This window comes from Chiloscyllium punctatum, chromosome 6 (genome assembly GCF_047496795.1).
Source record: "Chiloscyllium punctatum isolate Juve2018m chromosome 6, sChiPun1.3, whole genome shotgun sequence".
Classification (NCBI taxonomy): Eukaryota; Metazoa; Chordata; class Chondrichthyes; order Orectolobiformes; family Hemiscylliidae; genus Chiloscyllium; species Chiloscyllium punctatum.
In genome coordinates, this window is record NC_092744.1 from 35,640,390 (window position 1) to 35,658,627 (window position 18,238).

General features: G+C 40.2%; 1 protein-coding gene across 4 annotated transcripts in view; it reads left to right on the forward strand.

Moving 5' to 3' along the window:
- The first annotated feature begins 1,086 nt into the window (after positions 1 to 1,086).
- fxr1 (FMR1 autosomal homolog 1) overlaps positions 1,087 to 18,238 on the forward strand; it is a 110,741-nt gene continuing 93,589 nt past the window's right edge. For all 4 annotated transcript variants that reach the window (XM_072572432.1, XM_072572433.1, XM_072572434.1 and 1 more), the window contains exon 1: positions 1,087 to 1,189. In XM_072572432.1, coding sequence (XP_072428533.1) covers positions 1,139 to 1,189 — 51 coding nt within the window. In that variant the 5' untranslated portion in view covers positions 1,087 to 1,138. The remainder of the gene's footprint in view (positions 1,190 to 18,238) is intronic.

The following is an 18,238-nucleotide window of genomic DNA, read 5'->3' on the forward strand; positions in this document are numbered from 1 at the left end:
TGGATTTATAAGAATTATATCTGAATATCAGGGTTTGAGTTTTGAGGAGGAATTCTATAAATTTTGTATAAATAATATGGTTTCTCTAGAATGTAGGGGGTTATGGGTGGATCTGTTGGAAGTCTTCAATAAATTAATAGGAAAAGACAGGGTAGATAAAGAGTTCAAGAACCAGGGGATATCGTCTGAATATTAGGGCCAGACCATTCAGCAAATGTTAAGAAGCACATCTGGACAGAAAGGTGGTAGAAGTTTGGAACACCCACAGCAGCTGATGCTAAACCAGTTGCTAATTTTAAATTTGAGAAAGCTTTTTACTTGACCAAAGGGACTAAAGGAATTGGCCAAAGGCAAGTATATGGAGTTTGGCCACAGATCAGCCATGATCTCATTGAATGGCAGAACAGGCTTGAGGGGCTGAATCATTTGTTTCTGTTGCTGTGTTCCTATCTCGGCGTCCCACTCTCATATTACAGCTGAGTAGTAATAAATTCAGGGAACACATATACTATATGTGAATTAGTGACCCACAGTGACTTGTTGATATAGAAGATCAAGGGAAGTTTAATCTTGAAAACCTAGATACAGGTTAAAAAATAAACACCATCTGGATGTTTACGGCTACTTTGAGTAGGGTTGAGAACAATGGGAGGCAGGAAAGTTCAATATCGAATGGTGATCTTATAAAGTTAGGTCAGTGTGAAGGCAGGCAATGCTGAATCTTGGCTAGGGGTTATCAATGCTAAATCCGGATGTAAAAATTGGTACCTGCTTCAGCTTTCCAAATTGGCATTTAAATAATTGCAGGTAAGAACATCTCAATTTGTTTTAAAACTGTAATGATGCATCTGACTGTGAGATCACAGTAGCAAGTGTATGATTGAATTGATTTACAGACTGCTTTACACTTCGCAATTGTTGACTAATTAGTCTTAACTTATTCTTGGAGATGAAAACCCTTACCAATTCCAGCAACCAGTCAGGAGGAGACTGAGTATCTTATTTGAGAGCGAATGAGTTGATTTATAGACGGGATGTTGACACCCCTTTGCCTTAGTGTCTGACTCCAATCGCGCTCTCTCTCTTTCTGTGTGTACAAATTCTAGAAACACATCCCAGTCTCCCCTGCGCTTCCAATATGGAAGAGTTGACGGTCGAAGTGCGCGGCTCCAATGGAGCATTTTACAAGGTAAAGCTCTCATCATCTCCATTCCCCGGAAGCGTCGCTTTCTTGCTTTGGTGTTATTTTTTAAAGTGTTAAGACCGCGTTAAAAACGGACCTAAGGGCTGCGTGTTGCCGTGTGCTTAAAATGAAACGGCGCGGCTTCCTATCGGCGCTAGTTTGGTTGTAATCGCTGTCGAAGCTGCAGGCCCTGCTGGCGAATCACTAGGCCTTTTTCTTCCAGTTCTTTGCCGTTCGTATTTATTTCCTCAAGTTTTTTAAAATCTATTTTAAAAATAGTTTTATTTTATAATCGGCTATTAACTGAACATTTTGTTTTTTCAAATAAAAATCGTTCAATGGCTGTTTAACAACTAACTATTTTGATGGTTCCTCATTCATTTCTCTTGCCCTTTGTGCATCAAAAGAGTTTAAAAATCTTTTTCATCCAGCGACTATTTCAAGTACGTCATTCGAGTACATACCTCGCCGGCTGTTACTTGTCAGTCATGTTTTATCAAGTTTAGAAAAGCGCTTGGAGTCTAATTTCAAGTTATTTTTAAACAAGGACGCATGTTGACGCCAGTTGGCTGGAGACATGTTATTTTTGCCATAAAAGTGCATAGGAAAGTTAAAATGACGAAAACTGTATAGGCGTATTACTTTGAAAATGGGTTGCTTAATGTATGTATATGATTAGATATAATTGCACAAAGAAATATCGAACACGTTTCTTTGCTCAGTGGTGAAAAAGCGTTGAAAGAGTTTATTTCCTCTAGGTTTTATTAGATCTCGAATCCTTTTGACGTTTTTCAAACCTCAACTGTCTTAACACAATGAATCTTCATGTCTATTGGACTTGAACGCAATGGAAACAGATGGGAGTATGAACCTGGGGGCGGAGGAACTTGACATTAAATTATTGCTTTAAAGTACTGTACATTGTATAATCGTGATTAATATCAACGGATGGTGAATATTTTTCGAAGCTCCTTTGAATAAATACGTTAAGGTTTTAACCACGTTGTGACAATGGAAGTTGACGATCCCATTCATATTGTTTAGGATTTTGTGAATGGAAAGGATGGGAGAAAAGTTTTCAATTCGTCTCTCGGCTACATAGCCTTTTTTAACTTCTTGGTAAATACTTGTTGATTATATCAGAGCTTGTATACTTTGGATTTTTACTAGTAGCAGGTGTTATTTGCATCAATTTTTACCTCCAAGTATTTGCAAACTACTAAGGTTGGTTTATAATTTTGCCTCCCTAAGACGAGAAGTTATTTTCTAATCATGTCTTAACTGGAGTCTCCATCATCTTTTCTGTTACATGTACAAAGTTCAGAAGTTGTTGGAAAGAGCTCTGATCATCACCACAACAACTTGTCTGTTTATTCCCTTCTCTTAAAGCACAAGACCCATCACGTGAGCTTTATAAAACAAAGTAGGACACGGAGCCACATATTAAGATAATACAATGTAAACAGATAATGCAACATAAACCTTGGCTTGAAGGAATGTCTTAAAGGAGAAAAGTGTGGTTAAGGTCTAAGGAGGAAATTCAAGCGGTTGGAGTCTCCATAGCAGAAGTCATCACCTACCAGTGGTGGAGCAAGTATAATTGGGGATACACAAGTGGCCACAACTGAAGTCATGCAGATATCTTGGAATATTTTTGGCTGAAGGGGAATGATCAATTCATTTGTTTTTGGTAAAGAGAATATTGAGCAGGGTGTCAGGAAGTTTCTTACTATTAAAGTGTTGCTATCGATATCATCTTTAAATGCTTAAACTGATTATAGCCTCTGCAGCTATCTGGGGAAGAAAATTCTGGACGTTCACAATTGTCTGGGAGAAGAAATTCCTTTGCATCTTAGTTTAAAATGAGTGTCCAGTAACTCTGTTCTCTAATTCAAGATGCAACCCCCCCCCCCCCCCCCCCACTAGAGAAACGTCATCTCAGCACCAACCGTGGCAGGCCCTTACAGAATCTTGTATGTTCCAATAATATTATAAAAAAATGTAATAGAACATTTAGAAAGAGAGTGTGTAGGGCTTTGTGAAAGAGGAATTGGGTCTGACAAATTTACCAGAATTCTTTTGAGGAACTAACAAGCAGCATAGTTAAAGGGGAAGCAGTGGATGTATTCTATTTGGATTTTCAGAAGGCACTTTAACGTACCAGATATTAAGCTACTTCAGAAGATAAGAACCCATGATGTTGATATAATATATTAGTATGGATAGAGGAGTGTTTAACTGGAAAACAGTGTTGGGATGAGGGGGATGTATTCAGAATGACAACTTGTGTGAGCCATTAGGCTCACAGTACTCAGGCTGCGGTTACTTAGTGTTTTTCATGACTTGGATGAGGAAAGTGAATGTACTTTTGTGAAGTTTGCGGATGGCACAGAAAAAAGGTGGGAAAGCCAGTGGTCATGATGATGCCAAGTCTGCAGATGAATATAGACAAATTAAGCTAGTTGGCAAAAATTGAGCAAATGGAATATTTTGTGGAGAAATGTAATGTCATGTGCTTGAGTAGCAAAAATAGAGCAGCTGAATGTTATTTAAATGGAGAAAGGCTGCAGATTAGGGATCTGGGAGTTCTCAACCATGAATCACAAAAAGCCAGCAATCTCCATCTTCCTTCAGTAGGAAGGTAAATGGAATATTGGCAATTGTTTCAAAGGGATTGGCATAGCAAGAGTAGACTAAAATTATACAAGGCACAAGTTGACCGCAGCTAGAAAACTAAGATATTTTGAGTCCCTTTTCTACAGAAAAATATACTGGCTTTGGAAGCACTTCAGAGAAGGTTCACTGAGCTAGTACTGGGTATGAAGCGAAGTTGAGTATGTCGGGCCTGTTGTTATTGGAATTTAGAAGAGGTGACCTTTTTGAAACATACAAGATTCTTAGACAGCTCAACAGAGTAGATGTGGTGGGGTATTTCCCTTGTGGGAGAGGCTAGGACCAGAGGGCATGAGCTTAGAATGGGGTTGAACATTTCAGATAGATGAAGAGGAATTTGTTATAAGGAAGATGTAAGAAATGAAGTTGATCAGATCTGCACCCAACTTAGGACCATAACGTGTAAGAGTATAAGATCATCTTTCATTCTTCTAAAATGCAATGAATAATTGCCTCACCTGTTGAGCAGTTCTTGATAAGTTGAGCCTTCATTTCCAGGTAATCTCTTTTGTACTGTCTTCATTGCTAGCGTAAAGCACTCTTATTGCTGGGAGTGTACTATAGGCCGAGTTGAAAACTGTCAGGAAGAGCTTATGCTCAAAATGTTGACACTCCTGCTCCTCGGTGCTGCCTGACCAACTGTGCTTTTCCAGTGCCACACTTCTCGACTCTTCAGCAGTCCTCACTTTCTTCTGGTGTACTGTAGGCCCCCTAATAGTTGCAAATAGAGCAGATAAGTCGGCAAATTTCAGAGGGGTGTGAAAGTATTAAGGATAGGTATAGGCGATTCCAACTTGCCCAACATCAACTGAAGTAGTCAGTGTGAAAGATTTAGCAGACTGGAATTCTTCAAATGCATCTTCGAGAACTTTTTTAAGCAAGTACAGAGAAAGCTCTACAAAAGAGTATGCAATCCTGGACTTAAATTTTAGTTCATGAAGTTCGAATGGTAGAAGTATCAGTAGCGGAGCACTTTGCAGACAGTATGATTCTTAGATTCAACATTGTTAATGGGAAAGGACAAAATGGACCTAAAATCAAACTGCTAAGTTGCCTTCCCATAACTTTTTTTTTTATTTGAATAAGATCAGCTATGATTTGGCCATACTGGAAGCAGATACTTTGAGGTTAATCTGTGTCAGAGCAGTGGGACGCATTCAAGAAGGAAATAGGGAGAATACAGGGCCAACATGTTCCAATAAGGGATGGGACTAACACATTCTGTTAACCCTGATTACCAAGGATTATACAGGATTAGATAAAGAAAAAAAGGGAGGCTTATGGCTGATACCAAAGGGTTAAAATAACACGCCGCCGGAGGAAGGCAGAACGTGAAAGGGGATCTTACGGCAATTAAGAGCAAAAAGAGAATATGGAAAGAAAATTATTACTTTGCCGATGAATTCAGGGTAAGAGTCCTATTAAGGAGTGGTAATTTGTGTGTGGTGCTGGAGGATATAGGTAGGTACTAAATGAATACCTTTTGTGGGCATTCAGTAGTGAGAGGAATAATGTAGGTGAACAGGTATAATTCATGAAATTAGCAGAGACAGCAAGGAGGTACTGATAGTCTGGTAAGCTTAAAAATTTTTAAATCTCCAGGGCCAGATAAAATGTATCCAGGCTGTTCTGGAGCAAGGGAAGAAATAGCAGGGTGCTGGCAATTTTTAATTCCTCTCTGGCAACAAGAGAGATAGCAAAGGACTGGAGGACATCTAATGTTGGTACAGGGGAGCAAGGGATAAACCAAGAAATCACAGCAGGTTGGTCCAACCTCCAGTGGTGGAGCAACTATTAGAAGTAGTTCTGAGGGATAGAACTAAACTGTTCTTGGAGGTCAGGGATTAATCAAGACCACTCAGCATATTCAGTGGGTTCCCACAGGGTCAATGTAGGGCCTCTTGCTGTTTGTGGTAAATATAAATGATTTAGACTTTATATTGGAGGGTTTTATCAATTTTTGTACATGATACAAATATTATTGATGTAGTAAATAGTGATGAGGATTCTGATGGGATCGTCAAGTGGCAAATGGAATTCACTTCAGTTGAGTGTGAGGTGATGCACTTGGCATGACAGACAAGGTAAGGCAATGCATGACAAATAGAATTCTGGGAAACACCAAGAATTAGAGGATCCTTGGTGTGCGTGGACACCAATCATTTAAAATAGATAAGGTGGTTAAGAAAGCAAATAGGATATTGGCCTTTATTAGCAAAGGCAAAGAGTTTAAGAAACGGGGAGGTTATGCTGGAACTGTATAAAAGTTGGTTCGGCCCAAAGTAGATTATTGTGGATTTCAGAATTGTGCACATCATAGTAAGGATGTAATTATGGTGGAAATGGTGTGGAAAAGATTTACCAGGATGATTCCTGGGCTGGAGAATTTTAGTTAAATGATTATATAAACTGGAGTTGTTTTCCTTTTGAGTCGAGGAGACTGAGGAGGGTCACCATTCTGATATATAAAGTTTGCGAGCAAAGATAGGGTAGATAGGAAGATAACTTCTTTGCCTTGATGGAGGAATCAGTGACCAGTATGCATACGTTTAAGGTAAGGGGCAGGAGGTTTGGAAGGGGCTTCCAGTCTTGGTCAACCTCTAACTGCATCTTTGCAATAATTATCAAGTCATATTTTTGTTTGTGCCATCAGATCAGATATCTATCTTGTTCACAGATGTTGCACGCATTCAGATCAAGAGCCTTTAACTTTTCAGGTATTCTTAATTTGGCCATATTTTTTGCTGAATTGCACCCACCCTGAATAGCTAATTAGTTTAAACCCCTATGCTTTATTGTAGAATTCCTACGTCCAGAAAGAGGCCACTTGGCCCATCAAGCCTGCACCAACACAATGAAGAACATCCCAGCCTTGTGTGTGTGCACACCCTCTAACATGGCTATTATTTACTATGGCTATTCCACCTAACCTGCACATCTTTCGATTATGAGCAAACACTGGAGCACCTGGAAGAAACCCATGCGCACACAGAATGTGCAAACCCCACACATTCACCAAGACTGGAATCGAACAGAGTCTTGGCATTGCCATTCACTCATCCCAGCACAGTTCAAACAAAACCTGTTCCAACAGAACTATTCCCTAGTACTGGTGTCACTGCTCAATGAATTGGAATGCATTTCTCCCATTCCATTCTTTGAGCCATGAATTTGACTCTGATCTTATTTATCCTGTGCCAAATGGCATGTGGTTCAGTTGGTAGCCTGGTACTTACCTTTGTGGTTCTGCTTTTTAATTTACTCCCAGGTGGCTTGTAATCCCTTTGCAGAACCTTCTTTTACCTGTGCCATGGGCCGTGAGAATTGGATCCTTCCTCTTTCATTCTGTTTCTGTCTAGCTCAAGAAATACCTTGAACCGGGACTCTCTTCCACAGAAGTATCTATTCCCCTAACTAAGCTATTCATTTTACTAAAGCATGCACAAACCCTCTCGAGACTGTGATGCTGTGGTCAGTTTGCTCCCCCTGCACACTGGCATGCTGTTTCAGTGGCTGCTGGCTCACGATATTGCACACTATTTGGAAGCTATTAGAATTCATTCACGTCCTCCATAGCGGTGGGTATTGGACCTGGGCACTGGCTGATGCTACGTCAAAACTGAATTCAGGATCCCCATCACACCAGCTCCCCTGACACTCTACAGTTGAAAACCTCAGCCGTCTAGCCATCTCTTTTTATTTAAAAAATTTATTAATTTTCTGCTGTTATAGTTTTTTGCATAAAACTTGGTCAATCAAAAGAGATGTTGAAGAAATACTCAACAATCATCTCCCTATTTTCCTGTGCTGTCACAGTTCTGCTCTGATAACTAGAAACAGATTGAAGGGGCTCTGCTGTTGGTTTGTGTCTCCCATTGTTGCTGCCCTTTGCATGCAGGTTCACTCTTCACGTTATGATGCTGCTGTCTGATTTCTCTTTCAGAAGTTGCTGGTCTTGCGTGCGGAAGTGGCTGATCCCACTCTCTCATGCGCTGTTTTTAGAAGCTGCTGTGCCCTCTGTTTTGTGTGCTGCTTTGGAAGTCGCTGACCCAACTCTCTAATGTGCTGCTTGGGAAACTGTTGGCACTGCTATCTCACGTGCTGTTTCAGTTGCTGCTGGCCCCAATATTTTATGCGTTATCTGGAAGCTATTGGTATCCCCAGCAATTGGGATTCATTCATGACTGCACAGTATTAGCCAAGAGAATTGTTTGGTTTACCTGATACAATATTCCATTAAAAAAAATTGTAAATTGCAGTTCCAGTACATCTTGAATATGTCTTATTTTCATGGTCTTTACTGAATGTTGTGTTAAGGTCCAGGCCATAGCCTGTCGAAACATTTCAAGAAGGTAGCCCCGACCCTAACTTTTCTAGTTGTTCTAAGCAGATGTAAAGTGGATACTACAGGAGTGAGGCAGCTGGCTCAACAACTCAGTATTAAACAAAACAGTATTTATTTCCACATGAACAAAAGAGAACCAAATTTAGACTAACATAGTTCTATCACAACTTAATAAGGCTGTACCAAACATCCCCTTAAATACTCCCTTGACAAAAAAGATAAAATCAAACACAGGTTCTTGGGGGAGAGATGTCAGATTGAGGGAGAGGATCATCGTGGAACTGTTCTTTCACCAGTAACTGCAAAAAAAACCTGATCAGCAGCTAGCTCTGAACAGCCAGACTGTTGAAACCAAAACAAACCAGAGAAAAGCTGAGCTGGGAGAACTGGTCCCTCCCCTTTCACTTGTACAAGTGTTTTGGTAAAACTTGAAGGCCTTTTACCTGAGGTAGTATCTGTTAACCATAATCAAATTGGCCCTGAAACCCATCCAAAGCAGATGCATTGGAATCTGTGTTTACGACCCCTCTGGATAAAAAAACCAAGGACAACCTAACCTTCTTGAAGGAGCAGTATCATCACCATTTTAGAAATGTTTTAATCCTTGATCTGTTAAACTGTGATTCTCTAGGTTATTTTATAGGTTAATTGCTTTCTATGGTTAAGATAAGTGTTTGCTTTGTACAATGTAGAACACTGATATTTTATTTTTAATGAACTCGTGTCCATTTTGGCAGATATACATTCATGCAATGAGATCTTACAAGATTTTATCACTTAAAATAAAAGTACGTATTCTGAAAATATTGTGTTAACTAGATGTAATTCTTAAAATATTGTCCAGATTCTGACTTGAGTATTAATTTATTAGAAGTTGTTCCTGATTTATCCAAAAATAAATTTATGTATTACCCAATTATTAAGAAATGGTACAGTGCAGTTCTGGTTGTTACTTGACTCCTACTTGTCATTCAACTGAATTCTAATCTGTTGTCATAAATGTATGTTAAAGATAAAAAATGTGTAGAAGGAAGTTTCCTGTCTTGTCCTGTCCTGTCTGATATCTATGTTGTCAGACAAAACAATGTGCTAGTTTCTTAAAAATCTTTCACAGGTTATGGAAGTTGCTGATTGGGCCAATATTTATTGTCCATCTCTAGTTTAATCAATTGCCAGATATTAAATATATATAATCTATGAAGCTGGGTTTAATTCCGGAGTCTGGCTTAACCAGTATTGCCACCAGCTGGATAATGGGCAGCACATTGGCTCATTGGTTAGCATTGCTGCCTCACAGCACCAGGGTCCCAAGTTTGATTCCAGCCTTGGGTGACTTTCTGTGTGGAGTTTGCACATTCTTCCCGTGTTTGCGTGGGTTTCCTCCCACATTCCAAAGATGTGCAGGTCAAGTGGATTAGATTAGATTAGATTAGATTAGATTCCCTATAGTGTGGAAACAGGCCCTTCGGTCCAACCATGCCACACCGACACTCCGAAGAGTAACCCACCCAGACCCATTTTCCCTCTGACTAACGCCCCTAACACTACAGGCAATTTAGCACGGCCAATTCACCTGACCTGCACATTTTTGGACTGTGGGAGGAAACCGGAGCAGCCGGAGGAAACCCATGCAGACACTGGGAGAATGTGCAAACTCCATATAGTCACCCGAGGCTAGAATCGAACCTGGGACCCTGGTGCTGTGAGGCAGCAATGCTGACCACTGAGCCACCGTGCTCAATTGTCTATGCTAAATTGTCCGTGGTTGTTAGGTGCATTAGTCAGAGGGGGATGGATTACTTTTCAGAGGGTCGGTGTGGATTTGTTGGGCTGAAGGGCTTGTTTCCACACTGTAGGGAATCTAATCATCATAGTGCCCATCCCCAGTTGGAAAAGATGTGGGAGTTGTTGTCTTGAAACGTTTGGTGAAGATACATTCTCAATGCTGTTAGGGAGGGAGTTCCAGGGCCCATTGACAATGAAGGAAGGGTGATTTTTGTTTTGAGTTGGGGGGAGGGGGGGAGTTTCACAGGTGATGTTCTTGTGAATTTGCTTTAATAGTCCTTTTTGTAGGTTTGGAAGGTGCTTTCGAAAGAACCTTAGTGAGTGACAGCAGTATGTCATATAGATGGGACATTCTGCTTCTCTTGTGTGTTGGTGTTGAAGAGAGTGAATGTTGAAGTCTGTGTTTGGGATACCAATCAAGTGGGCTGCTTTGGACGAGATGGTGTGTTGTTGGACTGGATGTATTTGTGTGAATGGAGGGTATTATCTCATTGCTGCTTTGTCTTGTAAATGATGGACAGGAATTAGGCAAATAAGAGGTGGGTCAGTTCTGTTAAAGTTGTCTTGTTGATTCCAAATTGATTTTAACCTTTCATGACCGAAGCACATCAATTCCATGAAAGCACTTAAGTGCAGTAGAATACTTTGAGAATCCCTGTAGTAAAAGTAAATACATTTCGCCATGTTGAAACTTAATTTTGATGTTCATGCTCTGATCTTCCTAACTGTCTTCTCATATAGCTTTTGACTTTCTTTTCATTTGTATTAAAACTATGTTCTGTTATTCAAGAACATTTGCAGCTTTGTGTGAATATCTTTCAGTGACTAGCCACTAATGAACCTTCACCAAATGAATACAATGGTTCAAGACGACGGCTCACTACACCTTTTCCAACTGGGGATGGACATTAATCTATTAATCAATCGAAAAATCTTAAATACATGATCTGTGAAGCTCGATTTTATTCTGGAATCTGACTTATCCAGAATTACCATCAGCGAGGATCATAATAGAGCCCGAAACATCTTTGAGCAAAAGTGTCCAAACCCATCATCAGCCAGAACTAAAAAGTGAATGATCCTGTCTGCTGGGATCCTTCCGTTTCCTCTATCACAAATGCTGACCTCCGCTATTTCAATTCACTGCTGAGATATCATAAATGGCTCAGTGGGCCGAAAGCAATAAAGGTTTAAGAGCTCTTATAGTGTGAAGATCTGTTTTCTAAAAATGGCCACACTCCAAGCAAAAGTGAGACTACAGCAGCAACATAACTAAACAATGGGAAATTGTTCATGTATATTCTCTCTACCAAAACAAAATAGCCACTTACTATCACTGTCAATATATTTCTAATCATCAGCCAAGTGATGGAAAGGATCAAGAGCATTGCACTTAAATTGTATAAACTCCAAAAACCTCAGCTTACTTTGTTTCACCATGACCAGTTGACTCCAGACATCATTGCAACCTTGATCCAATTTGCATATAAATCAAATTTTGAGGTGTGGGGATACGCTTTTTATATCAAGGCAGTATCCTAAAATAGGAGAAATTGAGGACTGCAGATGCTGGAGATCCAAGCTTAAAAATGCGTTGCTGGAAAAGCGCAGCAGGCCAGGCAGCATCAAAGGAGCAGGAGAATCGACATTTCGGGCATAAGCCCTTCAGGATGCTGCCTGACCTGCTGCGCTTTTCCAGCAATGCATTTTTAAGCAGTATCCTAAAATAGCTTGCCATTACTGAGCCATAATGAAACTCAAGTCAGTAAGGATAGAGATAAAATCTCCAACATCTGTAGATATTTTTGGCACAAGATGGTGATGGTTTCCCACTCCATCACCTCAGCTCTGATACATTGTTACATGAACTCTGTGGAAAGTGACCAAGCCTTAACCATTTTCAACTGATTAATCACTGACATTTCTCTTTGACACCACAAATCAGCCTGCTTGATCAACACTTCATCCGTCATCTTGAGCACTCACTCCCTCCACCGTTGACTTTCACTGGCAACACTGTCCCAGGAACCAAAAAAACTGCAATAATTCTCTGAGGCTCTGTTCTGTTCTGGATCGATATTGTTATTCCTTCCTTGTTTCCCAGTCAAATTCCTAGAACTTCCGTGTGAACAAAGCTGTGAAAATACTTACGCTAGTTGGAATGCGTTGTTAGAAAATGTGAGTTGCCACAGTTGTGGGTATGTTTGCTGAGGTGGGAAATTGATTTGCAGACATTTCATCCCCTGTCTAGGTGACATCTTCAATGCTTTTGGAGCTTCCCTGTGAAGCGCTGCTGTACTGTGCCTTCTGGAAGTCATTTGGTTCAGTTCCTGTTGTTTCTAGTAGATGTTTCCGGTAGTTCGTTGTAGTGGCAAGTATATTGGGATGAGGTTGATGAGTGCCAAACCTCGAGAAATTCTCTGGCTGTCCTTTGTTTAGTTGTTTAGCCTGTGATCGTTGTGTTGTCACAGTAGAATTTGTGGTCCTTGTCATCTGTTTCTGGCTACTAGGCACAGCTGGTCATGGTGTTTAGTGGCCAGTTGGTGTTCGTGGATGCGGATTGGTAGCTGTCTGCCTGATTTGTCATTTAGAATGTTTGTTTTGTGTAATCTTTGCACGGAAGCTTGTAAATTTATGTTGTCTTGCGCATGATGGGTATAGGTGAAAATTGATTGGGAATTGGCCCTTAGTGCTGGCTTTGTTAGTGACGCCAGCATTCCAGTTTTAAAAAGGAAGCTAATCATGTGACAATACCTTGACAACATTTATGGTTGGGCTGAATATAACCGGAAATGCTTGTGCTATGCAAGCTCCAGGCAATTACTAACTCCATTAGGAAAGAAGCTAACAATCTCCTCTTGATATTGTTATGGATCAGACCAGACCCCCTCAAAATACATTAAGTTCAGGTCTAGCCTATCTTATCTATCTTATTTGAAGGGAAATGCCCTGCGTTTCATTCTGCATGCAATTTGATTGGTCAGCCTACTAGATTTGAAGAGCAACACATTTTATTCATACAGTGTAGTTAAAATGTAACAGAGAGAAAAAATTGGAATAACTTAACTCTATTAGAAAACTTCATAGAATAATAGACTATTTTACTACTAAACTGTAACTGTTCCAATATAGTAACATCCAGTAAGAACACTCTTGGCAAAAAAAGCAAGTTCAGAAAAATAGATTGTCTTACAGGTAGTTCTCCAGTCCAGGAGGAAGACATTAAGAAAAGCTAGAGAGAGAGTAGGAAGCAGAGCTGTACTGCAGCTTCTAAATCAGCTTCAAGACCCGAACAACAGCTACTGAGAAACTAAAACTAAAAGTCCTGGTTCTGTGAGAACTTGCCCCTTCTATTGCTCTGCTTTTATTCCAATTTTTTAAAAGGAAAAACCCCAAAGCGCCTCGAGTTGTTTCCTTTGTGGGCTTTCAATAGACATCTCTGTCTTCAAAATCTCTCAAGAAAAAAACTAGGGCAAAATACACTTCTTAAAGCCATAGTATCATCGCAACATTCTAAGCTTTTACATTCACTCTTTTCCAGAATTAAGACCATAAAACGATGAGATTAGGAGCAGGAGTAACCCAGTCAGCCCATTGAGTCTGCTGTGCCATTGAATGAAATTGTGCCTGATTTGATAATCCTGAGCTCCACTTTGCTGGCTTTTCCCCAAAATCCTTCATTCCATTACAGTTTAAAAACCTGTCAGATTCAGCCTTGAATATACTTAAGTACCCAGACTCAACACCCTCTATGATGGAGAATTCCATAAATTCACTACCATCTCTTCTGCGTTTTAGAAACATAAACATTTAGATGTATTCAAAGAAATCAAGAAGAAAGAGCAGCTAGACTTAGCTGGAAAAGTGATATCTGCAGTGGTTACCTAATAATGCTTGCCAAATAAGTTTTTTTTTGTTTTGGGAGCTGGAGCTAAATTATTTTTAAAAAAGCATTCAGTCAAACTCATTTACTGCATCAGATTGAAAATGAGTAATTCATTTATAGGTCAGCCCAAAGCAGGCTATGTTGACAGGGAGATGGGGGAGCTGAAAAAAGGTTTTACTGGTTTCAGCCTATCTAGGTATTTGCTGAGAGTGCTTTTTAGTTAGACTTATTCAATGCCACTGTTATTGCCAAATGGAAACCTTGGCTGCAATACAGTTTGAGGTGAGTTGGTTGGAAGTGGGAGTCCTGTGGGAGAGGAAACAAATTGAAGTTTGAATTCTAAAAATAGAGGAGTTAGACAAGTGCATGTTGGTTGGGAAAATGAGATTCGGGGTTTTAGTCATTAATGAGTTGAGATGTAACAGCTAAGGTCTTAAAACAATAAATGAATTTATATAAACCAACACTTTTTTTTTGCAACCAATATAGCACTTTTTGGAACCCTTGGACAGTTGGAACTTTTTTTTAATATAATTTAGAAAATGCAGCAGTTGGTTTGTGCATAATGAACTTAAACAGTAGCACAGTACTAACTAGATGATGATTTATAGTGTTATTCACTGCCTAGACCCTGGCGATACCACCCTTACTCTTTGAAATTGTGCCATTTCCACCAGAAAATGCATATGGACCTTGATTTAATGTCACATCTTAAAGACCACATCTCCTAACAATGTAGTTTTGGAATAATTTGTTTGGAATTTATATCGAAGTCTCTGAATTTCACTTGAAATTTCAAATCAGTGTTCTTATTCATAGCAAGAGTTCTATGGACTGAAACGTGTCTAATGCTATACAACTCGCTGTTGACATTACTGCAAGTGAAAATGCAGCTTGTTTCCAGAATTGAAGCTGATCACCTAGAAGTTCATTCCATATTTCTCAATCTCTTAACTGGTTAACCAGCTAAAGGTGTGAAGTGTTTTGATAACTGTTGTGACAATATATTGGATTAATAGTGGTGTTAGCTGTTCAAAGTCAGATTTCTAATTTGCTTAGCTGCCCTGGTGGGTTTCTCGGAGTTGGTGGCAAATTCTTTTTCCAGTCAGCAAAAGCGATAATCATAGCAACCACAAATTACATTTACAGTGTTGAATGCACTGCATAAAAATGTTCAAATATATTTTACAGGAGTGTCAGAAACCTAAATTTTAGACTTTCGATAGTAATCGTGCTGATTACTCGAGGCTTGGTCAAAGAGGTAGATTTTCAGAAGCTTCTTTTTAGGAGGAATGAGATTTTGATTAGAAATTCTTGATGTTGGGTTGAGGTCATTGAAAGCATGGATGCCCTTTGCAGAACACTTTAAATATGCTGTTCATTAGCTTTGGGAGAGAATGTTAGGGTTCATCCTGAAGTGGGGAAGAAATGTGTCCCAGCTGGTCTCCATGCTTCACAGCTCGTAGATACTGGCTTCAGAGTCAGCAAGAACAGGAATGGCAGATTAGGCAACATTCGTGGTCCTCAGCCCGGTGCTTGTCAATCTGTCCGCTTTCTCTTCTCTTCCACACCCACTCTAACCCAGCACATTCTTTTTTCCTGAAGATTTTGAATTTTTAAAAATCTGTTAAGACCTATTGGTGCAGCTGAGAGCTAAAGTACAGTGGGCTGGAGGTGGTTGTTGGACTGAGGTCTGCAGTGTGGAAGCTGAGCTGCTGCACTGATGTTTATCTGACTGTGTAATCTATACCCTTTTTAAAAAATATTTTATATCTAACTTTTATACTATGACTCACTGTAAGGTAATGCAACTTTTGCTTTTTCTTTCTTCTTTTTGTATCTAAAATTTGTACCTAGGTGCTTTGTACCTAAGATGGTACCATGAGAGGTGAGTTTGTAAACTTTTCACTGTACTTTTGTGTACTTGAGTGCACACGTCTATAAAGCATCTTCCAATTCTTGGGAGACAAGACCATGAGGACTTTGGAAACAACGATCAGAATAAAAATTGAGGGGTTACTTAACCAAAAGCAAATTTGCTCAGTGAGCACTGAGGTAATGGGTGCCCAGGGATTAGCATAATTAAGGACATTGAGTGAAGGCAGGTTAGGGCATTGTAGGTTAATAAGTGAGGTAGAATATGTAAGTCAAGGGATACAAAGCCTTGGATGAAGGTTTCAGGAGCAGATAGTGTGTTCTTGGTAGAATATGATGCATGGTATGCTGATGGGTGTGGTGATGTGTGATTGCAATTTCATCATTAGTCAGATGTGACACCAAGGACATGTTTGACACTTGTTGAGAATGGGGGGAGGAATTGATAGCTAGCAAGTGGACTTTCTATTGGGGACTGAAGGTGAAGGCATTAGTCTTTTCAACATTTAGTTGAAAAAGATGTTCGCAGGTAAAGGGGCGTCTGGAAAATAGGACGCTTTCAGAAATGAGATAACGAGATACCAGAGAGAGAATATTCCTGTTTTAGAGTGAAAGGGAAGGCTGGTAGGTGTAGGGAATGCTGGATGACTAAAGAAATTGTGGTTTTGGTTAAGAAAAAGAAGAAAGCATATGTCAGGTATAGACAGGATAGATCGAATGACTCCTTACAAGTGTATAAAGGAAGTAGAAGTATACTTAAGAGAGAAATCAGGGGGGCAAAAAGGGGACGTGAGATAGCTTTGGCAAATAGAATTAAGGAGAATCCAAAGGATTTTTTACAAATACATTTAAGGGCAAAAGGGTAACGAGGGAGAGAATAGGGCCCCTCAAAGATAAGGAAGGTCGCCTGTGTGTGGAGCCGCAGGAGACGGGGGAAGATACTAAATGAGTATTTTGCCTCAGTATTTACTGTGGAAAAGGGCATGGAAGATATAGAATGTAGGGAAATAGATGGTGACATCTTGAAAAATGTCCACATTACAGAGGAGGAAGTGTTGGACATCTTGAAATGCATAAAAGTGGATAAACCCCCGGACCTGATCGGGTGTACCCTAGAACTCTATGGGAAGCTAGGCAAAGTGAGTATTGCTGGACCTCTTGTATCATTGAGAGTCACAGGTGAGGTGCCAGAAGACTTGGAGGTTAGCTAACGTGGTGGCACTATTTAAGAAAGATGGTAAGGACAAGCCAGGGAGCTATAGACCAGTGAGCCTGATGTTGGTGGTGGGCAAGTTGTTGGAGGGAATTCTGAGGGACAGGGTGTATCTGTATTTGGAAAGGCAAGGACTGATTAGGGATAGTCAACATGGCTTTGTGTGTGGGAAAACATGTCAATCAAACTCGATTTAATTTTTGGTTACTTCAAAGAGGATTGATGAGGGCAGACCGGTGGACGTGATCTATATGGACTTCAGTTAGGCATTTGACAAGGTTCCCCATGGGAGACTGGTGAGTGAGGTTAGATCTCCTGGAATGCAAGGAGAACGAGCCATTTGGATAGAGAATGGTCTCAAAAGGTAGAAGACAGAGGGTGGTTGTGGAGGGTTGTTTTTCAGTCTGGAGGCCTGTGACCAGTGGAGTGCCACAAGGATCGATGCTGGGTGCACTACTTTTCATCATTTATATAAATGATTTGGATGTGAACATAAGAGGTATAGTTAGTAAATTTGCAGATGACACGAAAATTGGAGGTGTAGTGGACAGCGAAGAAGGTTACCTCAGTTTATAATGGGATCTTGATCAGATGGGCCAATGGGCTGAGGGGTGGCAGATGGAGTTTAATTCAGATAAATGCGAGTTGATGCATTTTGGGAAAACAAATCTTAGTAGGACTTATACACTTAATGGTAAGGTCCTAGGGAGTGTTGCTGAACAAAGAGACCTTGGAGTGCAGGTTCATAGCTCCTTGAAAGTGGAGTCACAGCTAGATACGATAGTGAAGAAGGTGTTTGGTATGCTTTCCTTTATTGGTCAGAGTATTGAGTACAGGAGTTGGGAGGTCATGTTGCGGCTGTGCGGTGCATTGGTTAGGCTACTGTTGGAATATTGCATGCAATTCTGGTCTCCTTCCTATCAGAAAGATGTTGTGAAATTTGAAAGGGTTCAGAAAAGATTTACAAGGATGTTGCCAAGGTTGGAGGATTTGAGCTGTAAGGAGAGGTTGAATAGGCTAGGGCTGTTTTCCCTGGAGCGTCAGGAGGCTGAGCGGTGACCTTGGAGGTTTACAAAATTATGAGGGGCATGGATAGGATAAATAGGTGCGTGTATGGAATGAGTTGCCAGAGGAAGTGGTGGATGTTAGTACAATTCATACATTTAAAAGACATCTGGATGGGTAAATGAATTGGAAGGGTTTGGAGGAATATGGGATGGGTGCTGGCAGGTGGGACTAGATTAGGTTGGGATATCTGGTCAGCATGGACGAGTTGGA